General features: G+C 42.2%; 1 protein-coding gene across 3 annotated transcripts in view; it reads left to right on the top strand.

Annotated features, from left to right (window-relative positions):
- Positions 1-24,077, top strand: part of traf3ip1 (TNF receptor-associated factor 3 interacting protein 1) — a 59,008-nt gene that overhangs the window by 22,392 nt on the left and 12,539 nt on the right. Inside the window, exons 3-14 of one of the 3 annotated variants that reach the window (XM_070437754.1) lie at positions 1,040-1,201; positions 2,048-2,176; positions 2,440-2,865; positions 2,967-3,041; positions 12,146-12,169; positions 12,352-12,430; positions 12,582-12,599; positions 12,815-12,899; positions 15,138-15,230; positions 15,572-15,707; positions 17,327-17,363; positions 17,510-17,592. In XM_070437754.1, the coding sequence (XP_070293855.1) occupies positions 1,040-1,201; positions 2,048-2,176; positions 2,440-2,865; positions 2,967-3,041; positions 12,146-12,169; positions 12,352-12,430; positions 12,582-12,599; positions 12,815-12,899; positions 15,138-15,230; positions 15,572-15,707; positions 17,327-17,363; positions 17,510-17,592 (1,347 nt within the window). Of the gene's footprint in view, positions 1-1,039; positions 1,202-2,047; positions 2,177-2,439; positions 2,866-2,966; positions 3,042-12,145; positions 12,170-12,351; positions 12,431-12,578; positions 12,600-12,793; positions 12,900-15,137; positions 15,231-15,571; positions 15,708-17,326; positions 17,364-17,509; positions 17,593-24,077 lie in introns of all 3 variants that reach the window. The other 2 variants (XM_070437753.1, XM_070437752.1) reach the window with 2 other exon arrangements.

The following is a 24,077-nucleotide window of genomic DNA, read 5'->3' as shown; positions in this document are numbered from 1 at the left end:
CCAACTTTACCCAATTACTCTTGTTGATGCAATCCCAAAAAAACGGGCATCATTTGAAAGCTTGTTCTATTCCCACATAACTAGCTAAATTATAAAGTATGGCCTTAGTGCTAGGCTTTCACAAGGCAATTCAGAGAAGCCGATTTGTAGTTTTGGTTTGTGTATAGAATGGAGTCATGAGTGCATTTAGATGTGTGGTCCGCTGCAAATTTTTCTTTCACAGTACAACAAACGGGCTCATTCTGTTCAGGACAACCCAGGGTATGACGCCAGGTTATCTTGTAACTAACTCTACATCAAGCATAGTGATCATAAACTTTGACACTGTATAAAGTATTACATCAGTTTTATGATATGGAGCTGTGAAGTGCCCATTTGGACTCGCAGGTGTTTGGCTTGCTTGTATGACATCAAAGCGGTATTTATTACAACCCTCAACGTCTCATCGTTCAAAATATATTGAGTCCTCGTAATTTACAGCATTTCCCCTCACACAGAAAACAGAAAATGTGCTAGAGTTGCCCAGGTAGCGGGAGGGATTCGGGAAGCTTCTTCATTTTCAGAACGTCTGCCAGTCAAAACCCATACAGAGCTGTGAAGCGGTGACGCTGAGCTCTGAAGTCATGTATAGCATGTAACTGTACAGCCACTGCATTTTCAACCCGTATACGGGTAGGAGTGTAAAGGGCTACCATCATTTGATTGAACATTCTACATTASCACGGAAATGATTGTGTCACAATACCAGGCAGCCATTGCGAGTGAACCCATTAGTTTACCAGTCAAATTGCTAGGGTTAGCGGTTCCGAGCCCGTTCTATTAAAAAAAGTTTTCTTAAACGGTTCTGAGGTTTTATTTTATTTTCATGACTGTCTTCACCCATAACAGTCGTTTATACGGTAATTGTGCCAGGCCTACTCAGCGGTTTTGTTATGCTAACCTCAGAGGGGGAAAAAACCCATTCCTGTTGGATGATGGTCTTAAAGTAGTTGTTCTCAGTCCTTCTATCAATCCCTTTTTTCCTCTCTTTCTCCTGCAGGATAAGGATGCTAAGATGGCGTTCCTGCAGAAGGCCATGGACGTGGTAATGCTGGTGAGCGGCGAGCCCCTGTCGGCCAAGCCGGCACGCATCGTAGCTGGCCACGAGCCCGAGAAGACCAATGAGCTGCTGCAGGCTATAGCCAAGTGCTGCCTCAACAAGGTCTGTCTGCTTGGAATGATCCATGTTCATGTACACGAACACACACACACACACACACGAACAGACGAACACGGTCCACAAAACGGCCTAAGCAGCATACTGTAACATTGCCCCAAATACATTTTACATAGACAGGAGAGGGCACTTCTCCCAGACATTGTAAAGAACACAAGATGGGCTAATTCTTGCTGCAAATACTTTGAATGGTCGTTTCTGGCGTACATGCACACTGGAAAAGAAATGTCACACATCAACATTAAAACAGAGTAATCCAGACAAAGGTCATGCATGTTTACGCACACTACAGGAGCTCCTGGGTCTGAAGAGGATCAGTCTAGTACATTTTAATTGGACCCTGGAGATAGCCAGTGTAAATAAAGGGCTTCGAGCTCAGAGGAATTCTGCCATGCCTCCCTGAGGTTTCATTGTAGCAGACTGTTCATACACATGTAGATTAATCGAGTAGCTAGCATACACAGCATTGATTGTAACAAGGACCACAATGGAAATAAGTCTGTAGACTGTGTTTTTAATCCTCAATAATTTATGTATTYTTGTACTTGAATGGCTGAGGCAACTAGATATGTATGCTACATATGTCTTTAAAAAATTTATTCAATTCATTATTGCCAGACAGGTGTGCAGGTTATTCTGGACAAAGATTGATGTGTGCTAGTAATCTGCACTCCCCTTACAATACATCACCTAGAAAGAAAAATGAAAATCCCAATAAACTTCATGAAAATGTACACAGTATGGTAGAATGTGAGTTAACGATCATGACTGTCCCCTGTGTCATGTCTGTCCCCTGTGTCATGTCTGTCCCCTGTGTCATGTCGTCCCCAGCTGTCCAGTGAGGAGGCAGTGAAGCGGGTGCTGGCGGGGGACAAGCTGGACCCCAAAGGGAAGGCCAGCACCTCCCGTTCCCAGGACAAGGAGAACCGGGAGGGACGAGAGCGCCACAGAGACCGAGAGGTGAGACCAGACACCTAGAACTCATCGAGTGAACAAGACTTATCCCCTCAGACCATTATAATTCTATGGATGAGAATGCCAGACATGGATATCTGTCACCACTAGTTTTTGTCATTCATAAACCGGTTTCTCTTTTCAACTTTAACCTCTAACTGCCTCTAGACTAGTCATACAGGGCTGTACTGCTGTGACTGTTTATTTTACCACAATGTGTTGAGGCTGACGGGGATGGTGACATAATGCAAATGTGTGTGTCTCCCCAGGAGAGGAAGGAGATACGAGAGCACAGCGTCGGTGGAGGCCGGGAGCAGAAGGACCCGGACCAGCCCAAAGAGCAGGAGGACAGGCGGGGCAACAAGGAGAAGGAGCCCCACCGCGAGGGAGAGAGGTCGGAGAAGGCCCGCGAACGAGACCGGACCAAAGACCGCGACAAGGACAAGAGCCGGGACCGAGAGAGGGACAAAGACAAGAGAAGAGAGAAAGACAGGGAACGAGACAAGGAGAGGGAGAAGGACAGAGACGGAGAGAAGAGCAAAGACAAGGAGACACACAGAGCGAGAGACCGATATAGGGAGGAAGATGGAGACAGGGATAAACGGCGAGACAAGGGAGAAAGGGAGAAGGCGAGAGAGACCAGACACAAACAGGGGGAGGAGAAGACCAAAGTGCCAGAGAAAGGCGACAAAAAGGTAGAGCATGTCAGTCATCCCATGGCTTTGTCCCATTTTTTAAATCCTTAATGTAACAGTAGCAGTACGTGTTTCTATGAGATCCGTGTGTGTGTTTTTAGGCCAGAGTGTCAGAGGAGTCAAAACACCGACCACATCCAGAGGAGCCCAGTAAAACAGCCAAACCTGAACCAGCGGTAAGCTTTAAATTACTCCAACCTCCTTTCTCTCCTATGAGCAGTATCTACTATTGTCAGTCATCATTTTYGTGCGCGTAGAAAGGAGTCATGAGTAGGGTTGCGMCGTTCATTACATTTTGTCAGCCGGTTATTGTCATGCAAAAGACTGCCGGTCTCATGGTAATTGAATGTTAGTTAATATGAATATGGTTAGCATCACTCATACAAGCTGCGTACAAGCCTCTGATGAGCACCTTTGGAACATCTACATTTAAAAATTCTAGTAAATCAATTGAATATACACCATCCCAATAAATTAATTKTTTATTTTAGGCAGGTCTCAAGAAACAGTATGATATGAAAATGCATTTCAGAGGAACAGAATGAGTTGGCCTACTGTAYTCTGGTTATGCACCATMCCATAGGCTGTAGGCTTGTTCATTTAGCAGACAAGATATTCTTAAGTCCTGTGCCATTATTTTATATTATACGATTTTATAGTAAGAACAATATAATTGAACTGAGTGAAATGGATCATTTTCCCATTCTGGAGCAAGAGTGCACGCATATAAAGTGATCATTTGAAACAGGTTCTATATGCTAGATTTAGTTATTTGGCAACTTCAGTGAATGATAGACACATTAGAATGCCTTAGAAATCAATATATATATATATATATATATAAATATATATATGGGCTGCATGATGCATCCTATAGGCTATTGATGATTTAAAAGTCTCAACAACAAAAAAGCTTGAGCTCTGTTCCTTGCCTCAGGCTGCACACGCTGTTCTCTCAAGTGATCATATTTTCATCCATCAGACTTCTCAATTTAATCTTGTTTTTACTAATATGTAAAATTTGTTTTAATTTAATGTGGCCCGTTATCAAACGGTTAAGACAAAAAAAGACATGTAGACCATATGCACTGGAATGGTGAATAGAGACCACTTTTTTGCCGGTACGTTTTTCGCTCATGTTGGGTAGGCTACTCCGGTAATTTCGCTGCGCCACAGGTGATATTACACCCAAACTCTGTYTGCCATGGGCTCTCCAACCCTGTTCCTGCAGCTACCCAGTGCTTAATTTGGGAAGCCAAGTGAAATCCGTTCGGGAACAKCGATCATAACATGTATTCACAACTAAACATATTTCATTAAGCTCCCGAGTGGTGCAGCGGTCTAAGGCACTGCATCTCAGTGCTAGCGTCGTCACTACATACCCTGGTTCGATTCCAGGCTGTATCACAACCGGATGTGATTTGGAGTCCCATAGGGTGGCGCACAATTGGCCCAGCGTCGTCCGGGTTAGGGTTTGGCCGCGGTAGGCCGTCATTGTAAATAACAATTTGTTTTTAAATGACTTGCCTAGTTTAAATTTAAAAAATAAACGCTGTTGACAGCCTCTCTCTCTGCGTGCTGAAGAAAGGAATGAAGGCGAGAGTAGAGGAGATGTGGTGAGATTTTCTGTAGCTAAAGGTAATGTGCCAGTCGTAATTGTGTGGGGGGGGGGGTCCTATTACTAGGCTATTCAAAATCTAAAACAAATTCACTATAATTGTAGGATAAATCTGAATGAGTTTTATTTAGGCTAGACCAACTATGTACCAAAGATATCTTAAATCAGTATTTAAAAAAAAAAATATATATATATTTAAAATCTGCCATGTGTAATATACGTTTGGCTATATATTGTATACCGGCACAATCATTATTTTAATTCAGGATTTTTTTCGGGCTCAAATATAGGCCTATGCATTTGCATAAGCTATAATATGCATATGGGTGTTTTGAATTATCACCTTAGAAAGCAGCTGTCCATTTCGTTGAGTTAGGCTTTGAAACAACATCCACAAGGACCATGTTTTAAACTCAGTTTCAACCTATTGTTSAACTTCTTTCGTCAAATTGATCAATCACAGTGTGTTTATAAAGCACATACTGTTTTGATGATAAGTGTTTGTGATTTTCGAATGCGTTTGCGTTGACGTCAGAGTGGATAGAGGGACAATGGAGTCCTGAATACCAGGCCATTAGTGACCTGATGATCGTTAGCGAGTTGGGTACTACTAACACATTTTTTACTGCAGTCATGACTCATGGCAGTAATATGGTCAACAGCCCTAGTCATAAGTGCATTCAAGTGCGTGTGGCACTGAACATTTTCTTCACAATAGACAAACGTGGGCTCTTTGTGTTCAGAACAACCCAGGGTATGACGCCATGTCATCTTGTAACTGTATATCGAACATCGTGATCACAAACGTTGACACTGTATATGACATGAGTTTGATGATATGGAAATGTGAAGTCAAAGCAGTATTTATTATAATCCTCAATGTCTCATCTTTCAAAATCCATAGTCCTCCTAACTTACAGCATTTCCCTCACTCAGACAACAAAGCATTTGTAAAGGTTGCCCAATTAGCAGGAGCGATGGGGGTCACTTGTTGTCGCGTGAGGTGCTCAAGTTCACAACGACTGTCAATCAAAACCCATAGAGCACTGTGAAGCGAAGAGACAGAACTCTGACATTATGTATGGCATGTTACTGTACTGCCACTGCGTTCCAATTTAGGTGTTTATCAGTGCCAAAATCTGCCGTTTTCAACCCATATACGGGTAAGAGTGTAAAGGGCTAAGGCTTGCCTTATTGTCTAGGGCAAGTGAAGTGAGCAGTTGTGCAAGTTGAGCCTGCTCTGAGATTGCCCCATTTGGGTAGGTGATCAAATAAAAAAGTGAAAACAACCGAACTGCAAAGAATTCTAGTAGCCTAAAACTGATATTTTTGGTTCCTCTCCATTGTTTCAGTGAAAGACAAACAATTTGTGGCATTTTATGGCAGTCGGGCAAGTTAAGCCTGCTCTGAGTTTTGTTAACTGAAAATACAAAGAATACTGGTTCTGATCTAGCATGTGTACTCTGACGTTCAACACCAATGTTGAAGATGATTAGCAGGAGGTACAGTGCCTTCGGAAAGTATTCAGACCCCTTGACTTTTTCAACATTTTGTTACGGTACAGCCTTATTCTAAAATTGATTAAATTGTCGGCGTCCCCCCCAATCAATCTACACACAATACCCCATAATAACAAAGAAAAACGTGTTTTTAGAAATGTTTCCTAATTTTAAAAAAAATAAACTGAATTTACATAAGTATCCCTTTACTCAGTACTTTGTTGAAGCACCTTTGCCAGCGATTACAGCATCAACTTCTTGGGTATGATGCTACAAGCTTGAGACACCTGTATTTGAGGAGTTTGTCCCATTCTTCTCTGCAGATCCTCTCAAGCTCTGTCAGGTTGGATGGAGTGTTGCTGTAGAGCTATTTTCCGGTCTCTCCAGAGCTGTTAGATCGGATTCATGTCCGGGCTCTGGCTGGGCCACTCAAGGACATTGAGACTTGTCCCGAAACCACTCCTGCGTTGTCTTGGCTGTGTGCTTAGGGTCGTTGTCCTGTTGAAAGGTGAACCTTTGCCCCAGTCTGAGGTCCTGAGCGCTCTGGAGCAGGTTTTCATCAAGGAGCTCACTGTATTTTGCTCCGTTCATCTTTCCCTCGATCTTGACTAGTCTCRCAGTCTTGCTGCTGAAAAACATCCCCACAACATGATMCTGCCACCATCCTGTTTCACCGTAGGGATGGTGCCAGGTTTCCTCCAGACGTGACGCTTGGCATTCAGGCCAAATAATTCAATCTTGGTTTCATCAGACCTGAGAGTCTTTAGGTGCATTTTGGCAAATTCCAAGCAGGCTGTCATGTGCCTTTTCCTGAGGAGTGGCTTCTGTCTGGCCACTCTACCATAAAGGCCTGATTGGTGGAGTGCTGCAGAGATTGTTGTCCTTCTGGAAGGTTCTCCCATCTCCACAGAGTAACTCTGGAGCTCTGTCGGAGTGACCATCGGGTTCTTGGTCACCTCCCTGACCAAATCCTTCTCCCCCGATTGCTCAGTTTGGCCGAGGCCACTGTGTTCTTGGGGACCTTCAATGCTGCGGACATGTTTTGTTACGCTTCCCCAGATCTGTGCCTCGACACAATCCTGTCTTGGAATTCCTTCAACCTCATAGTTTATGCTCTGACATGCACTGTCAACTGTGGAACTTTATATAGACAGGTGTGTGCCTTCCCAAATCACGTCCAATCATTTGAATTTACAACAGGTGGACTCCAATCAAGTTGTAGAAACATCTCAATGATAATCGATTGAAACAGGATGCACCGGAGGTCAATTTCCAGTCCCATAGCAAAGTGTTTGAATAGTTATGTAAATAAGGTATTTKTATTTGTTATTTTTAATACATTTGCTAAAATGTCGCTTTGTCATTATGGGGTATTGTGTATAGATTGCTGAGGAATTTGTTTTATTTAATCCATTTTAGAATAAGGCTGTAACATAATGTGGAAAAAGTCAAGGGGTCTGAATACTTTCCGAAGGCACTGTACATGCATGCATTAGGGGTGTGAACGTAAAAATGTTTAAACAAAATTGGGATTGTTAATGTTATTTAAGAAATCCCAAACCAAAAAAGTGTTTTTAATGTAAATCACAGTGCCGTTATAAACAAACTACGGCGAACAGGTCCCCATCATTATCATCAAATACTTATGCTAAAATGCTATAGCGTAGTAGGAGATACAGGGTCATGACAAAGTATTTGCCCCTGTTCTGATTGAATTAGTTTTTGCTTTTATTTTTTGTTACACTGAAGGTTATCAGATCTTCAACCAAAACCTAATATTAGATAAAGGGAACCTGAGTGAACAAATAACACAAAAATATCTTACATTAAATAAGTATCTAATAAACAAAGTTGTGCAAAACCCAATGCCCCTGTATGAGAAAGTATTTTATTATTACAGTCAATAAATAACTTGCTGTGCCACCTTTTAACTGTTGATCAGTCTCTAACGTCACTGCGGAGGAATTTTGGCCCACTCTTCCATACACAACTGCTTTAACTCAGCAACATTTATGGGTTTTCAAGCATGACCTGCTAATTTTTGTCCCTGCCATAACATCTCAATCATGTTTAGGTCTGGACTTTGACTAGTCTCGGTTCCAACACTTATTACCGAGTTCCAAACTGCCTCTGGAAGCAACATCAGCACAAGAACGAGCAGCCGCACACAAGCCTAAGATCACCATGCGCAATGCCAAGCGACAGCTGGAGTGGTATAAAGCTTGCCGCCATTGGACTCTGGAGCAGTGGAAACATGTTCTCAGGACGAATCTGGGTTTGGCGAATGCACCAATGAATACTGCCAACTGTAAAGTTTGGAGTAGGAATAATGGTCTGGGGCTGTTTTTTCATGGTTCGGGTTAGGCCCCTTAGTTCCAGTGAAGGGAAATCTTAACGCTACAGCATACATTGACCTTCTAGACGATTCTGTGATTCCAACTTTGTGGCAACAGTTTGGGGAAGTCCCTTTCCTGTTTCAGCATGTGTCACGTTAATCTGAAGACAGTTAATTAGATTAAAAAACGATATATTTAATTGTTACCCGATTTTTTTTAATTAATCATGTAACAATTAACTCATTAGGATCTGGGGCACCATGAGAGCGGTTCTTTAAAGAGTTACCATCTCCAAAATTAAACTCTAGAAGGTCTTTACCTACCACATCTATAAACATTCAACTTATTAACCATAACCTCGTATCATATCACCATTCTGAACAGTCGTAACCTCRATGCATCTGCGAAAACCGAGCCTTACTTGTGATTCAGTACTACACAAGTTGGTTTAATTATTTATTTACCAACTAATTAAATGGGAACACAGGACCAACACACACACTGCACCGGTTATTGACTGGAGACGTAATACGCTGAAAACAGGTCCCTAGCGGAATGACAACACGGATACTTGTTAAAGAAGAGATGGAGAGAGCGACAGAGACACTTAACATTGCCACATTCAGAAACTACTCTCACCTACAATAACCATATATTTTGCACACGAGCCGCCGCCCACTTTAAGCAAGAAATCATGAATGTATTGACGTGAAATGCCTGGGTTCGCCTGGGATCTCTCGGTAAACGGGCCAGCCTTGGAAASGGGGTTGGGCCTTTTTGCGATACGCTTGTAAGGCCCCGATTGTCCGAAATGGTTCYAACAACTCGTTTCCATTTGTCCTTCTTCGTAGTTGTCTGTTATCCGGTGACTTGTCGTGTAGTCCTGAACAGTTCTGATTTTACCTCCATTCGCCCTGGATCGAATAGCCAGCCGTATCGAATGTTCCCCAATAGGGTGATGAGAGTAGCGTAATACGATGGTTTGAGCAGAGCAACCGGATGGTCCTACTTAAATTCGCTTTTGAAGATACCTCGGCTTCACTGCCTTCGTCAGAACTTTTGGGATTAAATTTTTTTTTTGTCTAATTTAAAAACTCACAAAAGCTCTGACGATACGTAAAGCTTATCTGCCAATACGTAAAGCTTATTAAGGAGCAGTGATACTATCAAGAGCGGTGTGAGGGTTTCTCCTTTTTTCTCATTTTATTTCACTGTTACCATGCACCTGCAAAAAAGATAGCTCAGATGTGCGAGTGCCTTTTTTGAATTTTATAACAGTATAGCTAAAACCACTATTGGCTAAACAGGAGAAATTAATGATTAGATAGAAACACTTGTTCATTGACTTAGTGAAATGATTCACATCCGCAATAACCTCGTATGGGGTTAATGACCACAATTCATTGAATTTATAATTAATAATAAGTGTGGATTTATTGGACCTTTGGGAGAGCACAGCGCATYGAAGAAAACATAGCCGCAGGAAGGGTGCAGGAGGTTCTTCAGATAAATTGAAATACATGTACCATGTTATATGATTAAATTACTCATATCTGTACAGAAATMAATTAATTAATTGAAATTACTACACCAGAGAGCATCATTTACCCAGAGAGGATCAATTTCTTATTTAAAAAATTGCTGTGGATTGTGTTGTATCACATCACGAGCGCGTAGGCCTACAGTCAGGCAGCACGCGCGACAAATTTCAAACAGCTGATTAGTTGTGGCTGTCAATTTGGCTGTCAATGAACAGCACGCCACAGCTAAAAGGCCTTTCACAATATTTTAAAATATAATTGCAAAATACAATTTCTGTAATTTCCTCATTGTGCAATCTGTGTCTCCACTCTTTTCATTGGACTATGCTATTGGTTGCATTTAAGACCGGGTCATTTGTTTCATTGCTCTCAGTATGTCAGTATACCGATTGCCTACTGTAATTATGACTGCGTAAGATAGTACTTCATTGCCCCCTAGCATTCATACGCAATAGGACCATATTGTGCATTCACATGGAATGTTAGGAATATTTCTTATTGTTTTAACGGAAAACCGATTTTAAAGAATGGCAGTTTTAAATGTTAGGGAAAATTGTCCATTTGTCTCATCCCTAACATGCATACTGAGCATGCCCCCATCCATATCGACGGGGCTGTAGTAGAGCGGGTAGAGAGCATGTCCTCGGTGTCAACATTACTAAGGAATAAACATGGGCCACACGCACCAACACAGTCGTGAAGAAAGGCACGACAACGCCTCTTCCCCCTCAGGAGGCTGAAAAGATTTGGCATTGGCCCTCAGATCCTTAAAGTTCGACAGCTGCACCATTGAGAGCAACTGGACTGGCTTCATCACGGCAACTGCACTACAGAGGGTAGTGTGTACGGCGCAGTACATCATTGGGGCCAAACTCCCTGCCATCCAAAACCACTATACCAGGCGGTGTCAGGAAGTCCCTAAACACTGCACGGCAAGCAATACCGATGCACCAAGTCTGGATCGAACAGATGCCCCAAGCCATAAGACTGCTACATATTTAACCAAATAACTACCCAGACTATCTGCGTTGACCCTTTTTTCACTACCTCTTTTGACTCATAACTTATGCTGCTGCTACTGTTTATTATCCTGTTGTCTAGTCACTAACCCTACCTATATGTACATATCTACCTCAATTACCTTGTACCCCTGCACATCGACTCTGCACTAGTACCCTGTGTATATAGCAAAGTTATATATGTTTATTCCTTGTTATTATTTTTCTATTGTTATTCTCTGCGTTGTAGGCATTTCACTCAACAGTAGGCATTTCACTGTTGTTTATGAAGCGTTTACGAAGCGTGACAAATAACATTTGATACATTTATTTGTATCAATCTTTGCTGTAATTGCTCTGTCTGCATTTGTGTTAATGGATGCTAATTCGCTCGCTTGCTTCATTTCAAGGGCTCTTCAGATTTGCTTGTTGCTAGGATAGAATACATCAGATTAGGATTGTGGTCCATTGTAGCTCGGTTAGTAGAACATGGCGCTTGTAACGTCAAGGTAGTGGGTTCGATTCCTGGGACCAACCATACGTAAAATGTATGCACGCATGACTACAAGTCGCTTTGGATAAAAGTGTCTGCTAAATTGCATATATAGGTTTTTGGTCCATATTTTTCAAAAACTGCTGTAATCTACAGCACTCTTCATTCAGTAAAAGAGATTAAACCACCAGAGATGGAAAAAGAAGTCTCCACATTTTTCTCAGACGGCTACAGACTATCACTACATTCATGAACTGATGTTGAATGTGCTTTAGTTGTGTGTCAGATTTGACTTAGCTACTCGTGCTCGTACCGCATGGCCATCGACCAGGACGAAATTGCCATCCATAGAAAGACACATTTGGCCTTTTTTACATATTAGAGAATATTATATTATACTCATGTAGGCTATTTCTATGGTGCTATCAGTGTGATAATGGTTGATTTCTGTGCTCCTTACCACTGTAAGCTTCCACTGGAGCCTATTGATACAGCTGAAGAGGTATCTCGTCCGTGGCCGTCTAGCCTAATGCTCCCTAGTCTAGCTCCCTAGAGCTATAAAGCATAGAACTGGGAGGGGTAAACTGGGTATGAGTGTTTTCTGTGGGAGTTTACTACGGTTGCCTAGCGTAGCTGGTCATGCCATGCTTTGGAAATAGTGCTATGCCATTTACCATAGGAGCTTGGTTTCCTACCGCTTTACTTCCATTGTAGCGCCGTTTGGTGGCAGTTTCGGACACGCCTGGATTCAATTGCTAATCAAATGTTTACTCTGTTTTRTTTCTTTTTTTATAGGCCGCAGAAGTCACAGACAAGCAGGTAACCTCTTATTTTCAAAACGGGGCTGCCTCTGTCCTTCTTTTTCTAAGAATGACCCCGTGTGTTTACAAGTGTGTGTGCACTTATAAACATGAATGGGACACACTTATTCAGTCATCCTCTCTTCTACTCTCCTCCCTCTCCTCCTCCATCTCTCTTCCCTTCTCTCCTCCTCTCCTCAGTCTGACAGTCCAGCCAGAATACCCCGGCCTTCATCTGCTAAGGGGCAGAGGCGCATGCCCAAAGCAGGAGTCCCACAAGGTAAAAACCCCTCTCTCCGACCCCTCTGCTCCTCTCAAATATCCCAGCCTTCTAGCCTTTCACTAAAGTAATACTTCTGTTTACACAATAATATGAGTAGAGAAAAAAAAAAAAATGTTGAATACTTTTTTTGTCGCCTCTTTTCCAGAAGAGTCTGACGGTGAAGGAGGTGAGTATTTCTCTCACTGCACCTATACCTTCTCTCAGTAGATGGCGCTGGTGTGTCTTTTTCATTTAGTCATCCAGGGTGGACATTTTTATGTGTCTCTGTTCTGTAAGCCCTATCCATCAGCAGTTCTTGCTATCAAGTCCATCGATTGTAAGTTACAATGAAAGATGTGAGGTGGTGTGTTCTCATGTCAGCATCATGTTGTGTTGTTGTAGATGGAGACACTCCGTTGGCAGAGAGGCCGGTCCCCCTGGAGAACGGCGATGCCACAGACGCAGTGCCAGCCCACATGGCTCACAGGTCTGTGTGGTGTTTGACAGTTGATTTAAGCCAGTTAGCAGGGTTTGAGGGCCATGGCCTAACATTTTTATTTTTGGTCAACCAGCCACTGTTTCAGGTAGATTTTTTTTTAAATCTATTAGCCACTCAGAATTTTTTTTACCAGCAAAAATATTTTGGGGTCCATATTTACATTTAAAAAAATATTTTAAAAAACAGATGACCAACCATGCTTTGTAATGTTTCTAAAACAAGAAATGTATTAGTAAGGAAGTAATTTCATTTTAACCAAAATATCAGATGAGAAAATGTTCAGCTGCTRCTTTAAGGGCGGTAGGTTACCGTGGTAAGGGGGCCACTCAAGTTGTCTGTGTGTGAGATTTTGGAATTGACTAGTAGTAGATGCATCTCTTTATCATTTGAAGCAGCGGACTCAAACAAACKTGGAAAAACAACCGAGCTTATGAACTAAACATTTTAAATAGTCAAGAAATATGAGGACAGTCTTACTTTTGTAGACTTTCGAGTAAATTAGACCAACTGTTAAGCCTGRGTGCAGCGCCTCCAAAAATATATCTATCTGGACTCCCTGCGCACAGCTCCCCAGCCATGCGGTGTTGCAGTTATGAAACAAAACGGCAGAAATACTTTAAAAACAGCTACTGCAGCATTTCTCTGCTATAAATCACAACTTGCACATGTGCCCTTACTTGGCTTTTGACATGTAATGCTCGCAATGTAGAGTCCTGCAAATTGACCACCCACCTAAGTGTCTGGTGAAATAGACATTCGTACCCGCCAATAGTTAAAATCTACCCACATTTGTCAAGTGTTAATTGTATGCCCTGTTGAGGGCACCGCTCAATTTGCACAGTCAGCAACAATTGAAATGGTCTCCCATAACCTCACTGCTTAAAACTGAAGTTTTGGCCAATTTCTTCTCGGTGGGATAGAAAGAGTTTTGAAACATGCTACAAAAACAAAACTCCATTCACTGACGCGAACCCTCCACTTTCTCCTTTTTGATCAACCGCCGCACTCAACGGGCGCACTTAACACTGGCTGTGTCCCAAATGGCACCCTATTCCCTACAGAGTGCCCAGGTCAAAAGTAGTGCACTAAACCTAGTGAATAGGGTGTCATTTGGGACGCAGGCCCTGTGTATTCTCAACCCCCTCATTACATTTGATTAGCCACTTTCTCTCTCTTTTACACCACAACAAATTGCTCTGCTAGTCCCCACTCTCAATTATATTCTTCTCAGCGTAACATCAAACACATGCTATCCCATGGTAYAGTGAGTGGCTGACTGAATGGTTAGTGTTGCAATTGAGGTCCCAATAGAGTAGGGTTTCTCAACTCTCGTTCTGGGGACCACTCTATTTTCATGTTCTCACTACAACCAGCTACTCCAATTAGACTGAATGAACTGGCTAGTATGTGAATAGTTGTTCTAACTAAATGCAGTAACTTTTCACACTGTCTTGATCCTATCTATCTGGCTTCGAATATCTGTGATTCTTTGAAGATGTGTGATTCCCAGAGTCTCTTGGTTAAATGGTTCTCCTGAAGCAACAAATCTGATGGCTAATACCTGGTGTTGAATTGATGCTCAATTAGAGTACAGTACAGTATACACAGTGTGTCCCCATGATCCGCTTTGAGAAACCCTGCTATATATAGTAGCGGATATTGGTGAGAGAGTAGGGTTTACTGACTGTTAAAGGAATTTCCAGGTGAACAAAAAGGAGAGCAGTTGAGGATATATGGTCTATCATAAATCAAGTTGGTTTAATACAAGTTGCAACATGGAAAACACCCTCCAGCATAGAAAATGTCTAACGGGCCCTCTAATCACACAGTACCAAATGTTCTGTAAATACCACCCAGAGAGGCTTGTACAAAGTCACAACAAAAGACTGTGACTTTGCCAGCTGCTACGGAATCAAACAATGGTCATAAGGTCGTCAATATAATATCAGTGTGCCGTCTGTTAAGTGTACCTTCAGTCTGACGCCAATCACTATCGACAGAATGAGTTTAATAAATAACAGTCTAGAGTCAAGTGACCATCAACCCGTGACACAAATAGAACACTTGAAATGTGTGTTACAGAAAGGGAAAACATATTAATATGCTAAGCATTGTGTTATTTACTCTTAACTAAATGTTAACTTTATTAATCTTAAATATTCCCCATTACTCTGACTGTGGCTGATCATTCATTAGTGTGGCTTGACTTCTCATCTTCCCAACCAGCAACCGAAGGATACCTCGGCCCAACAGCGCACGGCCCGCCCCTCCTCGGTTCAAGAGGCAGGAGAGCTATGCTGACGTGACCCCAGCCGAAAGGTGACCTCCCCTCATACTTTTTTACTTCCTGTGTCACTATGAATGATAGTTGTCAGCATAGCAGCACTGCATTCAGCTCACAACATTTTGGAACTTTTCAAAATGTATGATTTAGCGAAAACATGTAGATTTAGGAGTCACGTCAGCTCTATTTCATGACATTTCTATCTGCAAAGTTTCACAATGTTTAGCGACTGAACCCGGGCCCGAGAAAATTATATGTGCTTTGCTCCATTGCCCCCTCTAAGCCCTGTGTGTGTGTTGCAGGGTGATCAGTCGAGCCCCAGGGCTGAAGCTGGTAGTAGAGACTCTGATCACACTGCCCTGTGTGTGTGTTGCAGGCTGACCAGTGCCAAGCCCCCGGCGGCTGTCATCATGGAGGGGAAGAAGCTCTCTGAGGATGAGGAGGAGGATGAAGATGAGCAGTTTGTGGTGGAGGCTGCCCCTCCTCCCCCCGACATGCCCGACATGGAGATGGTGAAGGAGCACATACAGTTGAAGTCGGAAGTTTACAAACACCTTAGCCAAATACATTTAAACTCAGTTTTTCATAATTCCTGACATTTAATCCTAGTAAAAAATCCCTGTCTTAGGTCAGTTAGGATCACCACTTTATTTTAAGAATGTGAAATGTCAGAAAAGTAGGAGAGAGAGAATTATTTATTTCAGCTTTTATTTCTTTCATCACATTCCCAGTGGGTCAGAAGTTTACATACACTCAATTATTATTTGGTATCATTGCCTTTAAATTCCTTAACTTAGGTCAAACGTTTCGATTGGGTCAAACGTTTCGGCCATTTGGAAGACCCATTTGCGACCAAGCTTTAACTTCCTGACTGTCTTGATGTTGCTTCAATATATCCACATAATTTTCCAGACTCATGATGCCATCTATTTTGTGAAGTGCACCAGTCCCTCCTGCAGCAAAGCACCCCCACAACATGATGCTGCCACCCCCGTGCTTCACGGTTGGGATGGTGTTCTTCGGCTTGCAAGCTTCCCCCTTTTTCCTCCAAACATAACGATGGTCATTATGGCCAAACAGTTCTATTTTTGTTTCATCAGACCAGAGGACATTACTCCAAAAAGTACGATCTTTGTCCCTATGTGCAGTTGCAAACCGTAGTCTGGCTTTTTTATGGCTGTTTTGGAGCAGTGGCTTCTTCCTTGCTGAGTGGCCTTTCAGGTTATGTTGATATAGGACTCGTTTTAATGTGGCTATAGATACTTTTGTACCTGTTTCCTCCAGCATCTTCACAAGGTCCTTTGTTGTTCTGGGATTGATTTGCACTTTTCGCACCAAAGTATGTTCATCTCGAGGAGACAGAACATGTTTCCTTCCTGAGCGGTATGATGGCTGCGTGGTCCCATGGTGTTTATATTGCGTACTATTGTTTGTACAGATGAAGGTGGTACCTTCAGGTGTTTGGAAATTGCTCCCAAGGATGAACCAGACTCGTGGAGGTCTACATTTTTTTTTCTGAGGTCTTGGCTGATTTCTTTTGGTTTTCCCATGCTGTATAGCAAAGAGGCACTGAGTTTGAAGGTAGTCCTTGAAATACATCCACAGGTACACCTCCAATTGACTCAAATTATGTCAATTAGCCTATCAGAAGCTTCTAAAGCCATGACATAATTTTCTGGAATTTTCCAAGCTGTTTAACGGCACAGACAACTTAGTGTATGTAAACTTCTGACCCACTGGAATTATAAGTGAAATAATCTGTCTGTAAACAATTGTTGGAAAAATGACATGCACAAAGTAGATGTCCTAACCGACAAGAAATTTGTGGAGTGGTTGAAAAACGAGTTTTAATGACTCCAACTTAAGTGTATGTAAACTTTCGTCTTCAACTATGCATATCTCAATTCTTTTACGTTATGAAAAATAGATATGAGAATGCCATACCTCTATTACTTTTAGCACATCCAGGCCCAAGCTCTCATGGTTCAATGTTGGAAGTTGAACATATAGAAACATATTTCAGGCCCTAAAGTGGATAACTATTATAAGTTGCAACCAAGAGAAGAGGGCATCAGCATTGTTCATTCTAAATATTTTTAATCGTTACGCCACTTTTTTGTTCTTCCAACAGGACCCTTCAGTGGGACTTCAAGGCGATGAGAAGCATGGTAAGCAATCTTACAAGTCAAACAATCTCTTCATTTGATTTTGTAGGTGCTAAGAATTCTAGTACGTATTTCTACAATTTGGTTTATATCAATGGCACTGTAAATTACCAACACTTTTAAAACTCCTGCACCTTGTTTATCCACAGGTGGGCTGGTGAAAAAAATCCTTGAAACCAAGAAAGACTTTGAAACATCATCATCATCATCATCTCCAAAGTCCAAAGACCAGGTAAGATGTAGTGATCTTGGTCTCCACTAGAGGGCAATGCAATGACGCCATAACGACTGACAACTCTCATTCCTCTCCCTGTGACTCAGTTCTAGATGTTTCCGTATCTCTCAATCAGCGTACAAACTGTTATTTCTGGAAATGCAGTACCTTAGGGATGTGGGGTTGCAAAACCGAAAGCGTACAGTCTATTAGCTAAAGAAAGCATATCGCAAATGGAGTGAAGTGTAATTGCAAAAAACCTATTGAAAATCTTGATCACTTCAGTGGAGCTAGAGAAACAACAACATAAAGTGGGTTGATTGCATCAGCGAGATGTCTCAACCCTTTGTGTACTAATTTATTGCGCTCGTTTCACATTTTGTGTTTTGTAAGTGTTATTGGCTGAGAAAGTGTTGCGAAAAGCTATCTAAATTAGGCTTATCTAGTGCCATGTCACAACAACCAGTTTGAGAGAAAGTATATAGATATATTTCTTGTTCCCATACTGACCGAATTGTATAATTTATAATGGAAAATGGATTTGAATGAGCTGCATCGATTTTAAAGGCCCAGTGCAGTAAAAATGTTTACTTGAAGTGAGTACAGGCTTAACTGAATGAACAACTGAGACTAAAATGCAAATTTGAAAGTTTAGTAAATAGTTTGAGAGATGGCCTTGTCTCCAATAGACGGCCCCCATAGCCAGATGCCGGGATGGCAGGTAGCCCTATGCTGGGCAGCTGGCATCAACTCACCAGCTGGGAGAAAGAGGTTCTGATGACAGCCTTCAGCTGGGGGAGGTGGGTGGTCGGCGATGATACTTTGCTGTAAGACGCAAGTGAGAGAAACGAGGGGTAAGCCATCATTTAAATACATCACAAGATGTATGCCCATTAGTGAAAAGAGAGCAAGGTGATTGCCCATAGCAGTGGCGGTCGATGCCGTTTAAGATGAGGGCGAATGACTCTTTTTTTTCTTCTTTTTCTTCTATTATGAGCCTTATGGCCTTATTTCTATTACAGAATATTGGATCACTGTCATTCATATTCCATTCACCCAGCTCAATTTTGCATCGATAGGTTTAGGCTACTACATGATACTCAAATTTTCCCTATACCCATCATAAGGTTGCTACAACCTAGCCTATGAATGAAAGTTTACAACATAGGTACACAGGTCACYAGAAACATTTTAATAATCAAGGATGACCGTGCCATTCAATACCGCATTGCACACTCTTGCATGCATCTAGCTGTTCTAGGGTGTAATCATTAGTCCAACAGTTGCAAATGAGAATTTCTATTGGACAAATTCAGATATGTTTATCCCTTTTTGATTCTGTTTGCTTCCGTTTTTAAGAAACGCTTTTCAACAGAATCGGCTCAGAATGAATACACCCCTGATCACACGCAAACACAGCTCACTTTCATAGCAGCCACATATATACAGCATAATCACATAATTCCTTCTCGCATCCACGAGCTTTCCTCCTCTCACCTTTTGGACTTCAGTGTACAACAAATCAGCTGTCTGTGACCAGACAACAACAAAAAAAACTTTACAAGCCAAACCTTCATATCATAACCGTTAACTGCTACAAACAGCCTGCATCGTTATCACCATATTAGCTAATGTCATAGTCAACATGGCTGCTAGAATCCTTTCGGTAATAGATTCATTCTCTGATCATTTGATTGGGTGGACAACATGTCAGTTCATGCTGCACGAGCTCTGATAGGTTGGAGGACGTCCTCCGAAAGTTGTCATAATTGCTGTGTATGTCTATGGAAGGGGGTGAGAACCAGGAGCCTCCTAAGTTTTGTATTGAAGTCAATGTACGCATTTCACTGTATACCTGTTGTATTCGGCGCATGTGACAAATAACATTTGATTTTACAGAGTGCTGTGAGGCTACTGTAGACCTTCATTGCGAAACAATGCGTTATTTGGTGACGTGAATATATTTTGTATAGTTTTATCTAAAAAGCATAACTTTTCTAGTGTTTCACTTTTTTAAATTAAATTCACTGATGGTCTTCCCCTTCCTCCTCTGCGGAGACTCCACTGGCCCATAGGTTATTTAGCAAGCGTGGTGAAGTTGCATTATTCAGCTGTGCTCATTGGCGATAGGGCAACATTCTGCACGTGGCTAATTGACAGTAAAGGAGGAGGAGTGACATGACGCTGTGCTGTTGATGAGAAGATTTGTACACATCACAGACATAAATTCCAGCTGTGATAAAYGATGCAATGTGAATTATTTTGTAGGCCGAGGGTAAGCATTCAGACCAGCCTTAATGATTTGAACTTATGTTAAAGGAGTGGTTTACTATTTCTGAAATCAATCTCTATTTTTGATGTAAATGGCATGTTATAGAAGGGTGCAGATACTACTTTTGTTTTTGAGAAACTTACCCCAGCTGCGATAGACTTCGTCATTGCTCGTTGTGCACTGTGGAGGCAACCAACAAAAGCTCCAAAAACACCCAAATAAAGTGGGGTCTGAAATTGACACTCTTGATAAAGATGAACAAAAAGTATTTAAAATATACTGCGCTATATTGAATGCTAAATTTATTTTAGAAATTATCTTATTTTTGTACTAATACAATTGCTCAGAGAAAATCGAGCTCTTTGGTCACGCACACCTATGGTAGGTTTGGTGTTGAAATGAGAATGCATGAGCAGAAAAGAACCCCATACCTACTGTAAAATATGGTGGTGGATCTTTATGTTATGGAGCTATTTTGCTTCCACTGGTCCTAGGGCCCTTGTTAAGGTCAACGGCATCATGAACTTTACCCAGTACCAGGATATTTTTGCCAAAAACCTCGTTGCCTCTGCCAGGAGGCTGAAACTTGGCCGCTAGTGGATCTTCCAGCAAGACAACCCCAAGCAGACCTAAAAATTCACAAAGAAATGCTTAATTGGCCACAAAATCAACATTCTGCAATGCCAATCTCTCTCTCCGGACCTGAAAACCATTGAAATCCTGTGGTTTGAATTGACGAGGGCAGATGAAGGATTTCAAGTATCTGGAAGGATTCTGAAAGGCGGATTGGTCTAAGATCCCTCCCAATGTGTTCTCCAATCCCATAAAACATTTTAGAAAAAGTCTGTCGTTATACTCGGAAGGTGAAAGGCATTGTAAACAGGGGTGTCCAATAATTTGAAAAATAAATATATTACTTGTTAAATGTCGTTCTCTGAGCAATTGTATTAGTATAAAATATATATTTTTTTAATGGAGCATACAATATACATTGAGTGTACTAAACATTAGGCACACCTTCCTAATATTGAGTTGCACACACGTTTGCCCTCACAACAACCTCAATTCGTCGGGGCATAGACTACAAGCTGTCGAAAGCATTCCAGGGGTGCTGGCCCATGTTCACTTCAATGCTTCCCACAGTTTTGTCAATTTGGCTGGATGTCCTTAGGGTGGTGAACCATTCTTAATACACACGGGAAACTGTTGAGCGTGAAAAACCTAGCAGTGTTACAGTTCTTGACACACTCAAACCACTGCGTCTGGCACCTACTACCATACCCGGTTCAAAGGCACTTCCATATTTTGTCTTGCCCATTCACCATCTGAATGGTACACATACACAATCTATGTCTCAATTGTCTTGGGTTAAAGATGGATTTTTAAGCCATGTCTCCTTTCCTTCATCTACACCAGTGTTCACCAACTGGTCGATCTCCAAGGGAATCCTGGTTGATCACCAAACATTTCTGTAAAAACAACAAGCCCTAGCGCTGGGAAGGAAAAGTGTTCCCATTTATTTTATTTTTTTCATGAGTCTGAAGGTAGAACTCTGCCTAACCGGCAGGCCCGGGGAGCAAGTCAAGTACACCTACTGACCTAGCGCTAGCCAATCAGATGGCTCAGATCACAGTTTCCTCGAGCCATAGACTGTTAAAAAAAAAAAAAAAAGCCTTGAACGCACAGCAAAGTTGATAATGTGAGATTTCAAAACTTTTAAAACCATGACTAGAGAGAGACTCAACATTTACAGCAAAGAGATTCTGTTTTTATGAGTAAGTTCATGTTTACGTTGCTATTCAGCACTGTCAACACTTTTATAAGCCATAGAATGCACGTTCTCCTTACTTCCACTCAAGCTACAACCAACATTGCAGCTGCAGTGAATGACTATAGCAAAGTGTTCCGATAAGCTTACGCTGTTATTATTAGGGACTTGGGTCTTTTTAATATCAATACTTTATCTGGTCATAGGAGTAACAGCATGAATTGGTGCATGAGGCAGAAATGTTGCAGTGCGAGTTTTGCCATCAGCTGGAAGACTGTGTCCTCTTCTCTCGGAGGGAGAGCGGCGGGACGGTGAGTCGGGTGAGAGGCAGCCTCGSCACTGCTCCCTRCCTCCCCTCAGACTGACCATCAGATGCAGACCATCAGTCCAGTAAAACATGTAAAAAGCTAAATATGCTCACTCAACTGTGCCTCACAAGTAATCAACAAATTATCTATTACCAGTGTGATCAAAAACAGTAACACATTTAAAAATATATATATATATTATTTCAAAATGGTCTGAGAACAACATTGGCAGGGAATAGCCAGTCATAATGTATTGGGCCTGTCTACTGCACATACCTCATTGCTACAGAACTGTTTTTAATTGGTTAATGTTGCATAGGCTTACYTTTTTTAAGTAATGTTAAAAAAAAAATCTGAGTGGTAGATCTCGACTTGCAATTTGACTCAGAAAATGATCTTGAGTCAGAAAAGGTTGGTGACCATTGATTTTGAAGTGGATGTAACCAGTGACATAAATAAGGGATCATAGCTTTCACATGTATTCACCTGGTCAGTGTATGTCATGGATAGAGCAGGTGTTCCTATTGTTTTGTACATTCAGTGTAGCTCAGTATTTGAATTATTTAATACAGTAATTTTTGCTTTTTCACGGGTGTTAATCATTTCCYATCCCACCATATGCCCTTTTTAGAAACAGACACCCTCTCAGTCCAGCGATGTAGGTCTTTAGATGTTGTAGACATGAAATTGTGTCATTCCAAACTTTATCCGCAACGTTATGTTCCATTTTTGTTCGACTCTAGCGGTTTCTTCTACCAGCTGTGCTGCACAGGCTACACAGAGAAGCAGCACAACAGGGGAAAGTTGCTCGAGTTGCATAAAATTGAATATCACTTTGCGGATAAAGTTCGGAATGACACAATTTCATGTGTACAACATCTAAAGACCTACATTGCTGGACTGAGAGGGTGTCCGTTTCTAAACGGACATATTTGGGGTTTTTTGGAGCTTTTGTTCATGTCTTTTGGTCGCCCCCACAGTGCACAGCGAGGAAGTCTTTTGCGGCTGGGGTAAGTTTCTCCAAAACAAGTGAAATCACAAAGTGTCTGCACCCTTCTATAACATGCCATTTACGTAATTTTTAGATTTCCTTCAGAAATAGTAAACCACTCCTTTAACTACATTGCATGCCCATTGTGGGGTAATTTAAGAGTCTTCCTTAGAAATAAATCCTCCTTTTGGGGGCACGCTGCATCCCACTACCTTGGCCTCCTGCCCTACCTCTCCCTGTGCTTCCAACCATAAACTGTTGTCTCCACATTTCATAATTGATAGGCTTTTCATTACTTCGAACATGACTTCCAGTCTGACGTAACGCCCTTATTGTTGCCCCTCATCTGTTCCCCCGAGCGTGTTTATTGGCCAAAGAGAGCTCTCACAGTCAATATTTGGATAGTGAATCGGTGTGAAGGCCTCTTGTCCATGCTCCAGCGATGTGGGTTGTACGACTTGGCCTGTTTTGGGTGGTCCTTTCTGCCCAAGCGAGCTGCTTCCTCRGCTCTCTGCCCAGCTGACCACCCGACTCTGATGGATGCTGTGTTTTCGCCCGTCACTCATGCAGAAAGGCCCTGTCTACCCCCCTTTTCCCAACCCCAGCCCTCATCCATCCCTCTTCTCCAGCGAGGTCATCTGTCCCAGGCCAGCTGCTGATGAGCTGGAAACGGGAAGAACGAGCGCTCTCATCTCCATAGCGTGCGCCAGGCTCTGTCTGGCGTTCTGGCTCCGTCACAGGTTTAGCTCATAGAGACTCAACAGCAGACAGAGCAGATGGAGCCCCCCATTCCCAGCTGGTCTTCGGATGGACGGCTCCCCCACCCTACACCCACCCCAATACTTCAGATTGCACTGCGGCCCCCTTGTAGTTTTTATTTKAAAAWAATCAGACTGAATTGACCTTTTTTGAGGTGGGGGGTTAGGTAGCGCATAGCGTGGCTCGTACGAGTAGACATACATTCTATTCGGACTGCCGTGCGCCCCAGCAACTCTTCCCACCCCTCCCCCCGGGGTTGTCCGGTGCAACCTGAGCACAGCCCACAGGGTTATCCTAATTGCAGCCTCGTCGGTTTTTGGGATTCCAGATCCCTTGTTATAGGGCATCTAATGGAGGGTTGCGTGTTGCTGTGGCGCACTGCGGTCCGAATGAACGGTATGTCTA

The sequence above is a fragment of the Salvelinus sp. IW2-2015 genome, linkage group LG36, assembly GCF_002910315.2.
Source record: "Salvelinus sp. IW2-2015 linkage group LG36, ASM291031v2, whole genome shotgun sequence".
Taxonomy (NCBI): domain Eukaryota; kingdom Metazoa; phylum Chordata; class Actinopteri; order Salmoniformes; family Salmonidae; genus Salvelinus; species Salvelinus sp. IW2-2015.
The sequence above is the reverse complement of the archived record's forward strand: the minus strand, read 5'-3'. Positions and strand labels throughout refer to the sequence as shown.